The sequence below is a fragment of the Stegodyphus dumicola genome, chromosome 12, assembly GCF_044657685.1.
Source record: "Stegodyphus dumicola isolate Sdum_Otavi_A_Nest chromosome 12, ASM4465768v1".
NCBI lineage: Eukaryota > Metazoa > Arthropoda > Arachnida > Araneae > Eresidae > Stegodyphus > Stegodyphus dumicola.
In genome coordinates this window covers 84,518,092-84,538,241 of record NC_140779.1, presented here as the reverse complement: position 1 = coordinate 84,538,241, position 20,150 = coordinate 84,518,092, and the positions used below count along the sequence as shown (strand labels likewise).

The 20,150-nt window shown below is 33.5% G+C and overlaps 1 protein-coding gene across 2 annotated transcripts in view; it reads right to left on the bottom strand.

The window, feature by feature from the left end:
- LOC118201021 (nuclear factor NF-kappa-B p105 subunit-like) overlaps positions 1–20,150 on the bottom strand; it is a 65,765-nt gene that overhangs the window by 17,483 nt on the left and 28,132 nt on the right. The window contains exon 4 of one of the 2 annotated variants that reach the window (XM_085806665.1): positions 14,344–14,535. The exons of the other annotated variant lie outside the window; for it this stretch is intronic. Coding sequence (XP_085662791.1) covers positions 14,344–14,535 — 192 coding nt within the window. The remainder of the gene's footprint in view (positions 1–14,343; positions 14,536–20,150) is intronic. 2 annotated transcript variants of the gene reach the window in all.

Below are 20,150 nucleotides of genomic sequence, written 5' to 3'. Positions count from 1 at the left end.
GCACATATGCATGCGAATCTCTCGATGTTACTGGAAACCAAAGTTGTTGAAAACTTGCTTTACCTTTCTAAAAGACAATCTGACTGGAGCTACAAAAACAGGCTCTACACCAGCTGCCTGAATGATGCTCCTGCGATACATAATTTGTCAAGAAAAAGTTATTGCTTCCAACATTGGTGTAAAAATCGCTTTTTGGTGGGAATGACGTATGAAATTCCTCGAATTTTCCAGATTTTGACTAAAATATTTAAATTCCCTGCTGTTTCCCTGACGACTTTTCAGTGAATTGTCAAAACTCCCAGTTCTGACAAACTTCAATGTTCAGTGAATTCAAGTTCAGTGAATTGTTCAAATTCCCTGACTTTTTCCAGTTTTCCAGGTAGCATGGCAATCCTGTTTTTAAAATATCATTGACAAAAAAGTTTGCTAGTTTGACTAACTTTAAATTTTGCATCAGTGCTTCTCTTCTAGTTTGGGAAAGACTGCAAAACAGATTTGGAATGTAAAATTAATCAATGGAGGCTTGCCTGAAAGTGCAGTTTATCTACAAAATTCAAATATGTGTGTTTGTGTTCATCTGCAAGCTTGAAAGTTCTAATGTCCAATGAAGAGATTCAACATTACAGTGGGTCCATAGTCCTCTATGTTTACTGTGCATCAGTAAGTGTGCTACAAAATTTACAGTTTACACTTCCACTTTTCCTAATAGTATTTCGTGAGTTGAAAACTCAAAATATTTTCATGTGAACTTAGGTTCATTTTCCAATGAAACAAAATTATTAAATATGCTGCAAACTCTATATTTTACATCTAAATTTTGCTTAAATTTTCTGCAATTTGAGTGTGCTGTTTTGAAAAAAACGTAAAATTATTGTGTTCAAGGAATGAAAACATAGGAATTCAAAAAGTATTTTGAATTTTAACGATAAGATTATTTAAAATTTGAATTCTAAGAGTTTACTAATTATTTTAAGTATGAAGTGAATATAAACTTTGAAGGGTCCCACCTTGAAATTTTTTCTAACATAATTATTATTTTTATAATGAAGTGAATTAAATTTTTGTAGATAAAATGGAATCTTTTAGCACAGTTTAAAAAGGCCAATCGCCTTCAAGGAAAGTCTTTTAAAGGTAACTGCCAGACCTTCCCTTGGACATTGGTGCAGAACAAACACAATCATTAGTCAAGTGGATTTGCTGGTCAGATGAATATGTTAGTGTTTAGAGAAATTTGTAGGGTCTTCCAATTTTAATTTGAAATATCGTAATAAGAATAAAAAGCATAACGTCAATAAAATTATTTCAAATGATGTTAATTCGAACAAGAATTAGTTATAAAATTTTTAAATGTGTTGTGATCATGTACAATTATTAATGGATGTATTCAAAATTCTTATAATATTGTGAGGAAAACTTTAAAAGTACTTCTCTAACAACTTCTCTAAACAAATATTATGAAGATTCTAAATTTACTTATGACAATTTACTTTCAAATTTGATTTTTTTTTTTTCAACCTGACTTCTTATCTAAAACCTTTCTTTTTTAATTAGGGAAATGTAAAATTATGTTTACTAAATTTTTAAGACATTATTTGATTATACAAGTTAATTGTCTTTTAACTTTGTATATTAATTTTTATTACAAGTGTGTAATAAAGTAGATAAAAATTTTGATGTTTTTATATACAACGCTAAGAGCCAGATTCCTTGTGTAAGGAATGGAGTCCATTTTGTTTAAGCATCTCATGGTCATTAGTAAGTAGTTAACACTGATTCATTTGTAGAGGACCTGCCAGTTTTTCATCAAAGTTTATTATTGTACAGTATTTTCTCAGTTTCTGTACATTAATTATTGCATTGCTCTACAACAAGAACATGTGACTTTGTTTTATAATGAGTAAATAAATACTAATTTTACTAGAATTTTATATATGTATATGTAATTCAAGGAAAGTCTTTTAAAGGTAACTGCCAGACCTTCCCTTGGACATTGGTGCAGAACAAACACAATCATTAGTCAAGTGGATTTGCTGGTCAGATGAATATGTTAGTGTTTAGAGAAATTTGTAGGGTCTTCCAATTTTAATTTGAAATATCGTAATAAGAATAAAAAGCATAACGTCAATAAAATTATTTCAAATGATGTTAATTCGAACAAGAATTAGTTATAAAATTTTTAAATGTGTTGTGATCATGTACAATTATTAATGGATGTATTCAAAATTCTTATAATATTGTGAGGAAAACTTTAAAAGTACTTCTCTAACAACTTCTCTAAACAAATATTATGAAGATTCTAAATTTACTTATGACAATTTACTTTCAAATTTGATTTTTTTTTTTTCAACCTGACTTCTTATCTAAAACCTTTCTTTTTTAATTAGGGAAATGTAAAATTATGTTTACTAAATTTTTAAGACATTATTTGATTATACAAGTTAATTGTCTTTTAACTTTGTATATTAATTTTTATTACAAGTGTGTAATAAAGTAGATAAAAATTTTGATGTTTTTATATACAACGCTAAGAGCCAGATTCCTTGTGTAAGGAATGGAGTCCATTTTGTTTAAGCATCTCATGGTCATTAGTAAGTAGTTAACACTGATTCATTTGTAGAGGACCTGCCAGTTTTTCATCAAAGTTTATTATTGTACAGTATTTTCTCAGTTTCTGTACATTAATTATTGCATTGCTCTACAACAAGAACATGTGACTTTGTTTTATAATGAGTAAATAAATACTAATTTTACTAGAATTTTATATATGTATATGTAATTGAAATATTTTAATTTAATATTGATTATAACAGTTTTTGCAAAAGACTAAAAAAACTACAAAATTCATTATGTGGTCGCCCAGACAGTATAGTGGTTAGGGATGACCATTACAGTACCGAAGGGCCAGGGTTTGAATCACGGAAAAGACATAGATGTTTGTATATGTATAACGTTGGTGCAGCATGGGGGCACTCTAAATATGTGGCAAGCTGTAAGTCCTCTCGTATGGATTGGTGAAAGGGGAGAATGGTGGGAGACCCCCGGGATGCTCTCCCTCAAAATTGGGATGGAAAACAGAAGTTCAACCTCTCTTCAGAGTAGACTCTGGCAACCATTGTTTCATTTAATATAGACAAGACAACAATAACATTTATTATGTGATCTTCAAGTTATATTTCCTCAGGAACTTTCAAATCGAACTCTAAATTTAATTTATAGAATGATATTTTGTTCAAGTATTTCTAAGTTATATCTTGAAATCATTTACTTGTTTCCTCGTCAAAACTGTAAATGTATTACAAAATTTCCCTCCCTTTGCTAAAAATTCTAATGTTTTTTCTCAAAATCAAGCCTTTTTCCTTCTTGAAGGGGGGGGGGGATATGTATGATAAAAATATGTAATTCTGAATTATACTTTAAATTAGCAATAGGCCCATAATTCCTGTTTTTATTTAGGCATTTCTCCTCTTTCTATTCTAAAAATAACTTTTTCAAAACTGTTTCATATCTAAAAACTAATTCTGCATCATCTCATTATAATTTTCTACATTGCATATAGTTCCTAGCCAATCAGATTACCGAAAAATTTTACCATAAATATTGCTGCTACCCAACTATACTCTCTCTTTTACCTTTCTTTGCTGCTTCAGCTTACATGCGTCTTTTAGGCCACTGTATCATCCACTGTTTGAAGATCTGCAAAGTTTAAAAATTGTGGAGTGCATACTGTACCCATAAATCTATGTGAAACAAATACGATACAAAGTTCGAAATCCGGATGTCCATTATCCGGAATGATCTAAAATCCGGACCTCAAAACGTTTTCTTGTAGGCTTTACGCATGCGTATTTAATTTCCCCCTCCGCGCATAATATAATAAAACATCTGGAGATTTTCGATTCTTAATTTCACTTCAACACTAAATAAAATAACTTGTTATTGAAGAAACAATCATTTTAGCATAAATTTGTTCGATCAGTAATTTGACTCCATTGCTGCATATCTGCTTGGCATACATCTCAAACCAAAACATTCCACATAGATACATCGTTGATCTGACGCCAACCTGGTGAATCATTATTTATTATACTTTCCTTTCATCACCGCATGTTTATCAAAACGTGACAGATTGAGTAATGACTCATGTAGCCATGCCTAAACAATTTTTTTATATTAGTAATTGAATAAATTGAATAATAAAGGAGTATGACAACCTTTTATGTTGACATTACACTTGGCGATGATTACAGATTTAAGTTAAATGCCCTAAAAAATGTCGAAGGGGAAAAGTTTAACAAAAATTTCTTTCCATATGCTAAAAATTTATTTTGTTGATGATACTCATAGACCCAAAGATTACATTTAGGGCTATTTGAATTAAGAATAACTGATTTGTTATTCACATAAACCCAGAACCAGCGCCAGGTCTCACATGGCCGCATCGAGTCGCAGAATTTAGGACCCACAGAGACTGCGCATCAGGTCGTAACATATCTAGCGCCGGCCCTCAACAAGGCTTAAGTAAATGGTGGGAATTTACAAGGGGTGATCCAAAAAAAAGTTTACAAGGCAAATGAAAAAGTATTTATTAACAATAGAAACAAGATACAAATGGGAATCAAGAGACACATCTGGCCTTCACTTTTCCACATAGTCACCAAACCTGTTTAGGCATTTGTCAGAACGTTCGACCAACTTGTTCATCTCATCTTGGTAGTAATCAAGGCCCTGCTCATTGAGCCATTTCTCGGCAGCTGTTTTCACTGCATCATCTGAGGTGAACCGTGTTCTGGATAAGTATCGCTTCAACACCGGAAAAATGAAATAGTCACTTGGAGCCAAATCGGGGTGGTATGGGGGGGTGATTCCAGACCTCCCACTTGAACCTTTGCAGCAATTCCTGAGTCTGGCGAGCTGTATGGGGCCTCCATCGTGGCTCTTTTGGATGTGGGGGTGAAGTGATAAAGCCATGTTTTATCACCGGTAACAATGCGATCAATGAAGTGTTGGCCATATGAATGGTATCACTGTAGAAATGTGACACTGCATATCATTCGAGTGGCCTTATTCTCCGCGGACAACGCACGCAGAACCCAGCGGGCACAAACTTTGGAATATCGCAACTCATCGATTACAATACGCTGAAAAGTACCATAACTCAGGTCCAACTCTTGGGCAATCTCACGCACGCTTACTCGTCGATCCCTTTGGATGATTTCTTCAACACGTGCCATGTTGATATCCGTCTTTGAAGAACTTGGATGGCCGCTCGCTTTCATATTGCAGTTTTCCACATGCTCCCTGCCTGCTTGATAAGAACGACACCATTTCGCTACCTGTTGTCTAGTCATTGATTTGTCCTTGTATACCTCAATGATTTGTCTGTGAATTTCGGATGCGGCCACATTCTTGGCCCATAAGAATCAAATTACGACTCAAACCTCTATGCTAGACCACTTTTCTAGACATCGTGCCATTACTGTCGCCCTTAAGTGTCTGCGTACTGACGCTACTTACTCGCAAAACCGCTGCAGGACAATTAGCGCCATCTGTAACCACCCTGGGTGGAAATATTCGTTCCACAATTATTGCATTTCAAATGCTTCTGCTTGTAAACTTTTTTTTGGATCAACCTACGTATTTATTCAGAACTTTGATAAGTCTTAAGCATGTGCAAGAAATAGACATAAATATAATAAATAACTAAACTAATACAATTCAGGCTTAATTGTCTCAGTGACCGATAAAACCAAGATAAAATTTAATGGAACAACTTGTTGTTAGTTGCCAAGCTCATGATGTACAACCAAATATATATATAGTGAAGAATAGCTAAATTTGATGATGACAGTCGCTAATTTTAAAGGTTTTCAGATATCGCAAAACAAAGGTGAAATTTTTCAATTAATGGATTTTGTAAAGAAATGTGGAGAAGTGGTAATAAATGAAGATGATATAAATGAATTTTTTCATTGTGATGACAATGCTTCTCAATCATCAATCAATTAATGAATGGCGAAATCTGTAGTATGGTTCTAGATCCAGAAAATATCACTACGGATAGTGAAAAAAGAGACAGAGAAGTTACTGAAAACGAGAAAATTTTGATTGATAAGCTAGTTGGAATTCTCGAAATAGCAGCTACAGAACTTCAACAATATAACTAAACAAGAGATTATGTCTATCTACAGAATCAAAGAGAAAATATTATCACAAAAAACGAAGCAACTTACACAATTTATATTGAAAGAAATGTTTAATAAGGTAAACAAATAAATATTAAGCTTTTTTTTTTTTTTTTTTTTGTAAATCTTGATACCTTTTAGATCATAAATACTCCATCATTTCATAAATCACGATTTCATATTTTTAATTTTATAATTTCTACATGCCATCTTACTAGATTTAAACCGATGATCTAATATCCGGAAAAATCCCAAATCTGTAATCGGAAAGTCCCAATTTCGGACTTTGTACTGTACTGTACATTAGTGTGTCTGTGGGCACTGGTGGCCAGATCAGCACGGGTATATTAATGGAAACTAGTTCGTTTTTACATTAGTCATTGGAAGATTCAAATTTAAAATTATACTCAGAAAAATGAAACACAGTATTTTTTAATAATATATAATTGTCATGAACCCTTCTCAGAAATACTAGTATCTCCCTAAGATGACTAGTGTTTCTAAGAATAGAAATAAACATAAGTTTTAATTATTATGGAAGATGAGCACATCCATGCAAGTTTAAAAAGATATAGTGGTATCTTCAGTGGTCAATTTGAAGAGAATTCTATACATTTAACTTTACATTTAAACATTTCTTACAAGCATTTTGAAAGTATTATTTAAGTTTTGGATAACTTTTGTTTGAAAATATTTTAGTTATTAACTGAATTTTTCCAACATACAGTAATGCAGCTTCCTAAGACCAACACCTCTGTAAGTGACCAGTATAGGTATGAAACGTTGGTACCGTATTTGACGGCATATAAGACGCACTTTTTCCTAAATTTGGTCTCAAAAAAGTTACCTGCGTCTTATACGAGAAGGACACAGGGACAGGGAAAAGTGGAGGAGCACCAGAACTTCGTCAGTGACTTTTACAGGTGTTGCTCCGCCGCACTACTGTACCCCCCTGGGCTTTTAGTTGGCCCGCATCAGATGCTAGCCTACCAAATCAGATGCTAGCCTACCAAATCAGATGCTAGCCTACCAAGACATTTACATAGTAATTTCACATTAATACTAGACTTACGTACTGAATATACAATTACAAAGACACAGTATACAATTATTACAAAGAAATTGACCTATTACCAAAAGTTGGAATATGGCAGATTAATATAACATAATTACTTCGAGCATACATACAAACTTACATTGTACATTGTACTTCATACAAACAATATATTTACATTAGTATATCTAGTTACATTGAATTACAATAAACATCTTTTTAAGGAACAAATTGGGGAAGAATTTTTTTTTTTTTTTTTTTTTTTTTTTTTTTGTGCATCTTATTATACTTTGTTGAATTACTAAGGCGAATTATCTTATTAATACATTTCCTTTCATTTTTTAACTTGTTACACACAACTGCATCAGCACTGAAGTCTTACATTATTATTTTTGTAAATTAATGTACCATAAACACAGAAAATATACATTAGAAAATCACATAATACTTACATTTACACTAATATATCTAATAGAGTCGTATATTATTTTTTAATTAATGATTTAATTATTACAAGATTTTCCCCCCTCATCTCCTAATACAGTCCAAATTCTTAATGTAATATTTTGTAAAAACTATTCATACCATATTTAGCCTGTTTCAGACATTTGCAATATTTCTGAAATCTTGCATTATTTTTGCAAGTTATGGAATAAGAGGTATTTATACAGATGTGATAACATCTTGACACATGTCTTCTCTTTTATATGTGAAAAGTTTCTTCATAATCAAGGAAATCTTTTGTTGTAATTGAGGGATTGTTAGCATGCATTTAATGTACTCAGGCGTAATTTGTGACCTTCCTTTGCAGTGTAGCTCTTTTGTGAGCTGGCACTTGAAAATATAGTGCTCTGGGTCTCCCTTTTCTCCACATATGCACTTGTCTGAGTCGCTCAAATTTCGTGCAAAGTAGTACGTGGGGGAAGGACCATGTCCAGATAAGAATATGTTGATGAAGAAGTTATAAGAGATTGGATCATATGTGGGTTTCTTGTAGAAGTTAAAAAACCTTCTACCCTACCTACTTCTGCATTTTCCCATTCAGCTTGCCATTTCTTTAATGTAATTTTTTTTCAACAAATGTTTCGCATACAATTTAGGGAATGGGACATTGATTGGAGGTAGAGATGGGTCTTGAGCTGCATTCTTAGCAAGCGCATCTGCCCTTTTATTTTGGGCTTGTCCAGCATGCGCTTTTACCTACTTTATTTTTATAGATGTTCTGTTGTGCTGTGATATTAAATCGTAGATATCTTGTGCTATTGATGATTTGTTTCTTGCATCATCGACAGCTTTAATTGCCACTTGGCTATCACTGTGGTAACATATGTTGAATGCTTTTGATGAGACCATAGAATAGCGTGTTTTACGGCTGAAAGCTCAGCTTGGAAAACGCTGTTGTTGTTCCTTAGGTGTCTTTTCCATTCTGTTGTTTCTTGTTCTGAGAGGAGTGCAAAGAACACGCATCCTACTTCTTCATTTAACTTTGACCCATCTGTGTACACGACTGGAAATGAAGGTACGTTGAGGGTGCCTTCTTTTGTAGATATTCTGAGTTTTGCATGTACTGCAGGGTGTCTTAGGTAAGGATTTTGTGGCTGTTCAAAATCAAGGGGGCACAGGTTTTGATCTTCTACCTCTATGTTTTTCTTGAGGTGGAATAATGTGGCTAAGTCTGCATCTTCTTTTGCTTTTAGATGGAGGGGTGGGATTCCTGTTAATACACAGAGAGCTGCCATTGAGGTAGATCTGTATGCTTTTGCTATTTGTAAGAGGAAGGGGCGTTGGATTGAAGCTAAGAGTCTTTTCTTTTTCACTGTCATAGGGTGAGCCCATGCTGATGCCCCGTAGAGGATTATTTTTTCGATCACGGTATTATAAAGAATGTTTTGCATCCTCGACTTGAGGCCCCACGTTGTGCCTTGCATCCTTGCGAGGGCTCTAGAAATAGTTTGGGTCTTTTTCCAAATTTCCGTGAGGTGTGGGATCCAAGAAAACTTTTGGTCAATTTTCAATCCAAGAAATTTGACTTCTTTTAAGATCTTGATTCTTCTATTATTGATTTTAATGCAAGGTAGCCTTTGTAGCGATTTGCCCGGTTTTGAAAATAAAATAATATGTGATTTGGGCTCTGAAATTATTAGTTTTTGATTGACGCAGAGGGAATGAAATATGGAGAGTCTCGTTACTATTTTTTTCTAATTATGTCTCCTGAATGCCCATTTGTTACAAAGGCCTTTGTATGGTCCGGCCACTTGTAGGAGGTGATATAATTGAAGGTGATGTTCCACAGGTCTGCACTTAGACAAGAGCCCTGTAAACAGCCCCTTGTTATTCTTCTTTCTACTATACAGTTGTTGCTGATGATTATCGTTGTTCTGTTTGTTAGGAAACTATTCATTAGCTTGAATATGTTCTGAGGGCATTTAATGTTGCGCAAGGCTTCAAGGATACCAGGCCACCACACGGAGTCAAACGCATTTTTGAGATCCACACAGAGTACTGGTGTATGGAGAGCTGAAGATTTATTCTTACGGATCTGCTCTTGAAGTTCTGCTATCGCATGTGATGTAGATTTGAGAGGTCTGAAGCTGTATTGGTTGGGGCTTATGGTACCGTTTTTTTCTAAGTGGTGGCGTACTCTGCCCGCGATTGCATGTTTCAGAAGTTTACCTATTGCAGGTAAGAGGTTGATTGGTCTGAAGGCTTCCAGATCCGTAGGATCTTTATTATTTTTCTTGAATAGTATTGTTTGTCCTTGTTTGAGACAATTTGGGAAGACATAAAATTGGAGGCAGAGGTTTAGTAGTTTGTGGAACAGAAAAGGCATTGCGTGGTGAATTATCTTAATAATCCTGTTGTCTAATCCGTCAGGTCCCAGAGCTTTATTATTCGGAAGATACTTAATAATTTTTGAAATTTCTTGTGAGTGGAATTCCACATTGTCTGGAGTATTTGGAGCGATATTATTGTATCTAATATCGGAATGTGAGTGGCCATTGTCTTCTGCATTATCTTTTAGGAAGACAGCATCTAAAATATTGTTGAGAATCTTTTCAGTGACATTACTAAGCTGGCTGTTACGTGAGAGTTGATCTTTCGGAAGACCAATATGTGCAGGACTGAAAACTTTACTTGTAGCCATTTTATACAGCTGGCCGTATGTATCTTTATTATTACAGCAGTAATTCTTCCAGCTGTGTAATTTTGCTTCAGTTATTTTCTTTTTGTAATTTGCTAATTGTTGCTTGTATTTTATCCATATTTCCATTTTCAACCCTTCCGGAGCACTTTTCAATTTTCTAGGAAGGGCCTTTGTATGTTGCTTTTCACGTCTTAATTCCTTTGTCCACCAGTTAGTCTTCATAATCTTGTTGTTGTTACGGAGTTTAAATGTGTTGGTCGCTGTCTCCTGTATTGTTTTGATAATTGTTTCCATTAAATCATAGACTGCATCGGGTGATATGCATTTATCTATAAGTTTCTCTGCATACTGAAGACATGTGGAGATTTTTCTTTCAAACTGCCTTGCTTTTTGCTCTGAGATTGAAAATCTTCTTAATTTGAGGTCGGGGATTTCTTCTGATAATTCAAATGAAATGTAGTTATGATCTGAGTGGCTTGGGTCATCAAGAACTTTCCATTCTTGTATTTTATTAGAGATACTCAATGTTGACAGTGTCAAGTCCGGCCATCCTTTACCATTTGTTGTTTCAAATGTAGGAGTGTCTGAAGAGAGGTTATGTATATACAGATTGTGTGTAGCAATAAAGTCAGCTAGTGTATGTCCTCTATTATCTGCATTATTGTAATGCCACATTTGATGGTGAGCATTGAAGTCACCTGTAATCACGTGCTGTGATCTTCTGAGATTACTAAAGATATTTTCTAATGTGTGCAGATTCAGCCCCATATCCTCTCGTGGTGAGCAGTAAATGGAAGTAATTAATAGCTGCTCAGATTTACAGTTAATACTTATCGTCATCACATCTCTATGGCTTAATATAATTGCAGGGGACCATTTGGTATTGGTAACTATAATACTGGCACGTGGGTTAACTAGATCTTTTTCAGTAGATTGAAATATTTGCCAGTGAAGGGGAAGGCATCTAACTTCACCTTTTACGCAATATGGCTCAGTAATGCAAATTACATCATGATTGTTATTTTCAATTACTTCACTAAGTTGTTCTGAAGCCTTTTTTCCTCTGCCTAAGTTTATTTGAAGGATTCTAAGCTTGTCCTGTGGAGGCAAATTATTGGGTAAAATTGTCGTAAACAGTTGAAATTAAAGAATTGAAGGGGCGGCAGTAGTACTTGATGGATCCATGTACAGAAAGGGAAGTTTAAATTAACTTAAAAGAAACTAGGTAGTAAGCTAACTATTCTTCTTGCTTTGATGTGTAAACTGCAGCAGCTTTAATTTTTGAGATTTCCCTCTGATATAATGGGCATTTGGGGAAGAATGCAGCATGTGAAGTATTGATGTAGGTTCCATATGTGCAGTTGAATAGTTTACAGTTGATACAATCCAGTACGTCTACTTTGCAATTCCTTATGGAGTGAGGTCCGCCACAGAAAGCGCAATAAGTCCTATATTTGCATATACTACCAGAATGTAAGAAATCTTGGCATCTGTAGCATCTCCTCACTCCGTAGAATTCTGCAATTGGGATTGTGCACCAATTAATTATATTTTTCCTACATTCAATACATCTTGATAGAGCATTCGGGGAGCATTCGAGAACCCACTTAATGGTGTTGGTGTTTTTTCCTTTTGTGTAAAAGAGAGGTGAAATTTCCTCTTTATCAATCCTTAGTTGGTCAACTAGTTCTTCGAGAACTAATTTTGGTGGTAATATATTCGGGATATTATTGATTGAGATTTTCTGTTTTTTAACCCTTGGTATTTTTATTTCTATTAAGTTATTTGCTTCTTCGGAAACATTTATGGCGTTAGTAATCTTGTTGAGTTCTTCTTTTGAAGTGCAGCTGATGGCGATGCCTCCATTCTTAATATTTGCTATATAATCAATATTGACATTTATTTTTTTGAGGGGAAGGATCTGATTTAGTTTCAGTGTAATATGGCATTTTAGCTCTTGCTTTGGGTGTAGCAAAATAGTTGGGTTACATTTCCTTGGTACCTTTGCTACACCATCAGCATATGAAATTTTAGGAGCATTATTATCCTCTAATAATGATGGCATTTTTTCTGTATTAATTAAGTTTGTGGTGGAATCATCGCACTGACATGTGACGGCGTGGGAGGGATGCAGAATACCTATCGGAAACGGTATGTCGCTTACGTTACTGATCCCATTACTTGTAGCAATATCTCTGAGCTCATCAAGCATCTCTTTAAGCTTTGTGAACATTCCTGGTGGGATGATGCGTTTCCCGCCTCATCTAGTACTGGCTAGATCTAGACATGCATGATAAAGATTTACGGCTCTGATATGCGGTTCTTGTCGTAATGTTGCTGTAATTTTTGGTGGTAAAAGCATACTTTCTGAGTTGATGGACACTGGGCTTGAAGGACGTGTAGTTTGAGCCATGCTGGAAGCTGACTATGAGGGAATTTCTATTACAAATTGTGAACAGTTATACTGTGATAAGTTGCACACACTCCTGGAAAATGTCAGAAATCCTTGAATGGAAATGCTTTCTGTACATAGAGAGCCAATTTTTTTACGATGAGTAATACCAGTATTAATTACTAATCAGATTTAAGACCAGTATTAATTACTAATCAGAGTTAAATATAAAATATATAACAAAAAACAAGTACAAACATAATAATAGAATGTTAAGAACAAATAGATTCTATTCAGTGTAATAAATGAAAAAAAATTGCTATTTTTAGCCCGGATAAAGATCTAGACACACATAACTTTTTCTACATCTACATGTGTGTGGCCTTCTAAATAAGGGTGCATCTTATACGCCGTAAAATACTGTATAAATCTCATCCTTCTAAAATAACCACCTTCATAGAAGGGTAAATCATTTCGAACTGTAAATGATCACCTTGAACTCACCTTTCCCATTTAAGTATATTTATTTTCCTTAGTAAACATTTAACTTCTTATTTTCTGTATATGAAAAAAGTTGAAATCTTTCTTGTTCATTCTTAACATACAGCGAATCATTCCGTAGCCCTGGAAGTGACCAGTAGTCGGTTTAGGATGAAAAACTATTCTAGATGTTGTTAGGTAGGTATTTTATCATGGCTGCTACTAAATGTTGTGGGATCATCACTTAGGAAACGCTGCTTAGATAAGAATGTTAATCTATTCATCATGCCCATATTACATCATTACAATCTATAATTCCTATCTAACAGATAGATAATTTTGCTGTCTTCGATTCACCCCAAAATTCATGCTACTGTACCCCCAAGTGCCTTTAGTTGGCCTTGCGCCTTTCAATATTTTTATGAATGATATTGACCATTAAATGAGCCATACATGCAGACACACTGACCACAATACTAATCCAAAATTAATTTCTTAGTTTAATGGCACTTGCACTACAAAAATCGCATTCATTTGCAAAACCCTAGTTTCAAAAATTAAAATCAACATTTACATCAGAAATCACAAATTATTCTGTTGACCTACAAGAGAAATATCAATGTCAGCATTCGAAGGTATCGAACTGTTATTTTATGGACAAAGACTGTCAAATAGCTGAGTATAATTCTCAACAATCATTTTAGGAATAAAGCTATGCATTACACAAATGACGTTGAGAAATTGAGCACATAAAGAGATGTTTCCTTTAAAAATGAAGCAACCTTATGATAAATTCTTTATGTGATTTCTCAGTACAGATCTTGCATATAGAAGCATTTTCTTATGATGAATACACAAATCAATAAATTCAAATATACTGCAAGCAAATTTAAAGGAAGACAAGCAATTTATAACCTCACATTCGTCAGATGTAAATATTATAATAATGCATTTGGAACCATCGATATCTATATATCATTTATCACTATCTTAAGAAAATATAATCATTAGTTGATATTCTAGCATATAAATTTTTCATAATATAATGAGAAAAAGGTTGCAAATACTATCCAAATATTTTTAACATTACCTAAAGATCTTTTACTACAAGCAATGTGTAGGGCTGTTTGTCCATCTTCGTCTGTACAAATAACATCAGCTCCTACTTTCAGAAGCAATTTGATTAACTCATAACATGAAAGCTCAGCAGCCAGACGAAGAACAACATTGTCCAAATTAATAGTGTGATTTACATACCGTTGTAAAACACTTATGAAGTCTTCTAAAAATATAAATGGCTTAAAGTGAAAAATTTCAGAAATTATAAGAACATGAGGTACTATTCGGTTTCGAGGGCCGTAAAAAATCGCCAAACTATTGTTGATGCCAATGCTGCCAAAAGTAATTGCAGCAACACTAATAATTGCGGCAAGAAAGGAAGTATAATAGTAAATAATTTAGATGAAAGATTAATTTCATATAATACATTTTTATTATTATAATTTATATGAAAAAGGCTAAACATGACTGAATGAAAGCATAAGAGAAAATAACTATTTCAGATCATTATTATAATTTATATAAAAATTGATAACATAACTGAATGGATGCCTGCATCGCTATTTCGCTACCGATTTATCGCTAAAGCATAATTTCATCTCGTTGGTTGTTCAAACATAATTTTCTATAATGAATAATGCCTTTTCTATGAAAATATTCTCGATAAAGTGCAGAATTGCTCACTTATTTGTTTGCCGCTTTTTACAAGGGTAAAAACTATTGGATTTTTGTCAACTTTCTTTTACTTTTAAAAGAAAACAGGTTGATGTGTACATAGATAAAGTCAAGGGTATGCGCAGTGCCATTTTTGTGCAATTCTAGGATTTCTTTTTAAGTGAAAATAGATGGATGTACACATGGATATCGAGTTTGCGCAATTCTTAAAAACGCGTCAAGCAGTCGGTGATTCTGCACTTTACCCAAAATTCTATTGCCGACTTTTCGTCATGGGCAAATCCCAAATTGTTAAATCCATAGGTTATCAAAAAAGGATTTAAAAATTAAACTAGTATTTCAATGGTGTCTTAAGAAATATAGAACTATATAAACTTACGCAATCTGAAATCAGCGCATTTGCTAGATTTGGCGCTTTTGCACATACATTTTCGCTGCAATTTTTTTACGGCCCTCGAAACCGAATAGTACCAAACATGATTCAATTTGTGATTTATTAAAAATATATAGAAGTTGCTAACAGTACATAATGCACAAGTAATTATGTCTCTGCATCGTTCTACATAAAACATTTAGTTATAAAGGAATAATTTATGATCTCTATTAAAAATCAAATGTAAATAAGAAGCATTTATTACAAAAATAAAAAATTCTTGGTACAAATAAAATATTAAGACGATGTTTTTTACAGGGTACATCCTAATACATAAACGCCAGTATAACTTATTATCCCAATATATGTAAAAACTGAATAATGAAGAAAATTGTTTGTACTTCTAAGTTTAGGAAAGGCTAAGCAGTTCTTTTGTACTTACCATATGATTTTTTATATATTTAATTATCCATTCCAGCTTGAAAACATGAAATGGGGGTTATCCACAAATGGAAAATAGAAAAAGATAAGGAGAACCTGTAAGACAGTACAAAGTCTTTAATCCAGACGTCCATAATCCAGAATGATCTATAATCCGGACCTCAAAGCTACAAACTTCCTGTGCATGCATAAATGCATACGTTTATGCATTTGCGTTTAATGTATAACGGATGGTATAAGCTAAGCTAAAATCATCTAATTATCTATTTCAGTTAATGCTGCATATTGTGTTGTTCCTTAATCTTCTAATTGGATCCAGCTTATTATTTTTTGCAGAATGTTAGAGCAATTTTATAAAAAGTAAGCTTGAACTTTCGATTATGTCAAAAAGAGTTTCCGATTCTGGAACTGCCAAAGGATCTACAAAGCGAGAGCATGTTTCGATGTCCATCAAACAAAAAGTAGAATTGCTGCAAAAAATGGATAAAGGCATGAAGAAAGTGACAGAGAGGTTAGTGAAAACGAAAAACTTTTGATTGTCAAATTAGTCGGTATTCTCAGCACAGCAATTACAGGACTTGAACAGTGGAACTTTGTAACTGAACAAGAAATTATGTCTGTTTATAGAATTAAAGAGAAAGTATTAGCACATAAAAAGAAGGAACTTAAATAACTTACATTGAAAGAAATGTTTAATGAAATACACAAATAAATATTAAGCTTTTTTTTTTTTTTTTTTTTTTTTTTTTTTTTTTTTTGTAAATTTTGATACCCTTTAGATTATAATTGCTCTTTATTTCATAAATTACAGTTTCATATTTTTAATTTTATAACTTCTGTATGCCATCTTACCAGATTTAAATTGATGATCTATAATCCGGAATCGCCGAAGTTCCGACGAGTCCGGATTAAAGACTTCGTACTCTATTTTACTTTAATACTTTTGCCGTGCTAGACAAAGTGAGGTAATAGGATTTTTTACAATAATTTCACATGCCAGTAGTACATCATGCTCAAATAATGAATCATTACACAACATAAACAAGAGTATTAGAATAAAATCTACACAGATTACTACTAAATATAATAAATTCTATGTCAGTGTCACTTTTTAACAAAAAAGTACTGAAATGTTTCTTCATAAAAATAATCATCTTCAATATAACCTAAAAGCTATTGGTAAAAACTGTGAAACAAAATTACAACACATCAAATATTTCATGAAAAAACAATAATAAGAAGAAAAAGAGTACCTTTTAACCTTTTGAAGACGGAATGGCCATTATAGTGGCCATAGAGTCCTCTCTTTGAAAAGATGGGGTTGTCCTCTTTAGTGGCCATGTCTTTTTCCCCCCACTTTCCAGCCTGAAAAGTGGGGTGAAATGTCAAATTTGACGTCCCTAGGGTTTTAACCACTTATCTCTTTCAAAGGTCTGCCTTTTGCGACATAGATGCACCCCTCTGAGAATCCATTAAACTACACACAAGAATCTTTGCTGCAAATAGGAGATGATTTCTTAAAGGGGGGAAAGCATTCGGTTCAAGATTCCCTGTCCTTTGGTAGCTTTTACTGCTACCAAAGCCCCGACCTTAAAAGGTTAAAGGTTTAAAACTTTTAATTGAATCAAAATCTGAAACTTAGCCCTTACCAGGAAACAAATTTGAGACTACAGGTTTCAAAACTCAACTTTATATTTGTTAAGAAATATTAGTTGGAAAGTACACAACTAAATTCCTCACATAAACGTTATTTTCCTCAATACATTTTGCCAAAAATTATTTGGATAACTTTCCAACAGTTGACCAATTATTTAGATTAACACCAATCATAAAACACTAAATTCACTCCTGAAAATACAACATATGGCCTCTAATGCTAGCAAGAGATATTACTGATTACTTTTCATAATCCAGGCACATAAAACTTGAAAAAAAAATCTCATACCTTTTTTAACCAATGCTTCTATTGGACGACTCAGATGAAAGTGGTTTGCAAACAAATTTCCTGTTCAGTTTTCCTCTCCCAGTGTAGATGTTTCTATTGAGACTTTCTATCATTTGTATCCATATCATTTTACATTATGGGGGTTTCTTTTACATACACGATAGTAATGACTACAACATTGACTGTTCGTGAGACAAGGTCAGGTGACAATGAGTCAGACAAATGCTATCGTAGGAGAGCCATCAAGAGAAAGTTACGTCACTAGAACAACTGGAGATTAAAAGAAGAAGATATGATTGGTTAAACTTACAGTAGTCTCTTAAGATAAATAGGATCTGCAGGAGGTCAAATGCCCAGAAATACAACTTAGCCAATACAAAATAATAATGATTTTAAATAAAAAGATTTTAGAAGGAACCAAGATTTATTCTTTCAAAATTAAATGTGATTTCAAGTCTGAAAATAAAAAGGCAATGTTCAATTTTATTGCTCAGTTAAAATGCACTCACAACTCTATCGAGTTGGCCCATTTACAGGAGGAGTGTCAAAAACTCTGCTGAGCTTTGCAGGCTATTTAGAATCAGGTAACTGGCAAGAAATTTTAAAAACTCAGAAAATTGATATTTCCTAAGGTTAACCATAATGAGGGTATGAAATTACCATTAAGACTATTGTTAAGTAACTGCTGCTGCATGTAAGTCTAATAGGTAGTATTATGTACATCAATATCGGCATCAACACCATCACAAACATTATTACTACCTCAACTACAATTGTTATTAGGATCATCACTTATGTTACAGGGCTGTGGAGTCGGAGTCATGGAGACAGAATCAGAGTCGGGCAGATTTGGGGGAAAAAGGAGTCGGAGCTGGAGTCGCTAAAAACAGGTCAACTTCGACTCCAATTTTTGTTGGACAGTTTAAATTTGAAATAAAATTTAAATGATTTGAAAAAAATTAATGACAAGCTGAGTTATTATTTTTATTTATGAACTATATACGTTAATAAATAGTTATTTTCTATTTTATGGACGTATTACTAAATAAATATAACGGAGGAGGATGGATGTGATATTTGCCATTAGTGATTAAATTGACTCATTTAGTTACAAATCTCACTGGTAAATTTAGGTAAGCAGCACTAGCAGCAAGAACTCCCAAAATTGATGCCATTCTTAGGAAGCGAGCAGGAAAAAAAGCAATTATTGATCAAGTAACGCAATAAGAAAGTGCATATTTGATGATAATGAGGTTGTTAGAATTAAGAACGTTTTTAGAAGATGTAGATAACCCTAATGCTTCACTAACAGAAAGACTGTGGAATGATCTTGCAGAATTAGAAACTCTTCTTTCTACACCCTATATAGCCACAAGAAAGCTGCAATCTGAAGAACTGACAGGAGGCTAGAATGGAAGAATGTGACGTTTGTTCTTTCTGAAATGGAGGGTTTATTGCCGAAGGAATCATTTCTTCAATTAAGAAAAGAGAAACTAGTTTGCTAGACAATGAGATCTTGCTGGGTTCAATATATGTAGATCTGAAACACCGAATTTTTTTGGATGAGGAACAAATTAAAAAGGCAAAGAAAGCCATTTATGAACTTTCATTAAGAATGAAATTATTCTCAGAACAATTGAAGAATTCGAATCAGGACAGTCAAACTACAGACATTGCAATTGAGTCTCGATAATCCTCTTCCAAAGATGAATTAGATGTTGAGAAATACTTTTGGATAATATTGAAAAGGCTAAGGCAAAGCGAATGAAAATAAAGAACCAGAAACATTTAGATATAAAAATGAAAAAATACAAACAAGATTTCTACATGGCCTTTGAAGAAATAGAGAAATATGATTGTGCCAGCAAGACACCTCTTTTAGAACTTACAAAAAATCTATCCTGAAATGTTAAAAGAAGTAGCCCTAACAGTAATAGCTTTTCCTCCTACTCAAGTTAGTGTGAAAAGACTCTTCCCAGCTCTGAAGTTTATCAAATCGGATCTATGGCCCTCCGGTAAAGAAGGTCTTGCCGAAGCTATACTGTTTCTTAGAGATAACTAATGTCAGTTTTTCCCTTTCATAATAAATGCTAATTAATATAAATAATTTGCTATGCCATAATTTTTTTTCCCTGTGGCATCTATTACTTCTTTTATATAAAAAAAAATAAGCTGTAACCCATGTGTATATGTTTTCATTATATATATAATTTAAAGTAAAGAGAACAAACAATAAAAGACCTATGTGGTCAAAAACTTTGTGCGTTGTGCTGCAAAGTTTAGAAAAAGGTTAAAGGAAAAATCCTAGTTCATACACTAAAAAGCCGCTGAAATACTGCGGTTCCGTGAAAACTTTAACATAAGCAAAATAAATAGCAATGAAATGTGTTATAAGAGAAAAAAT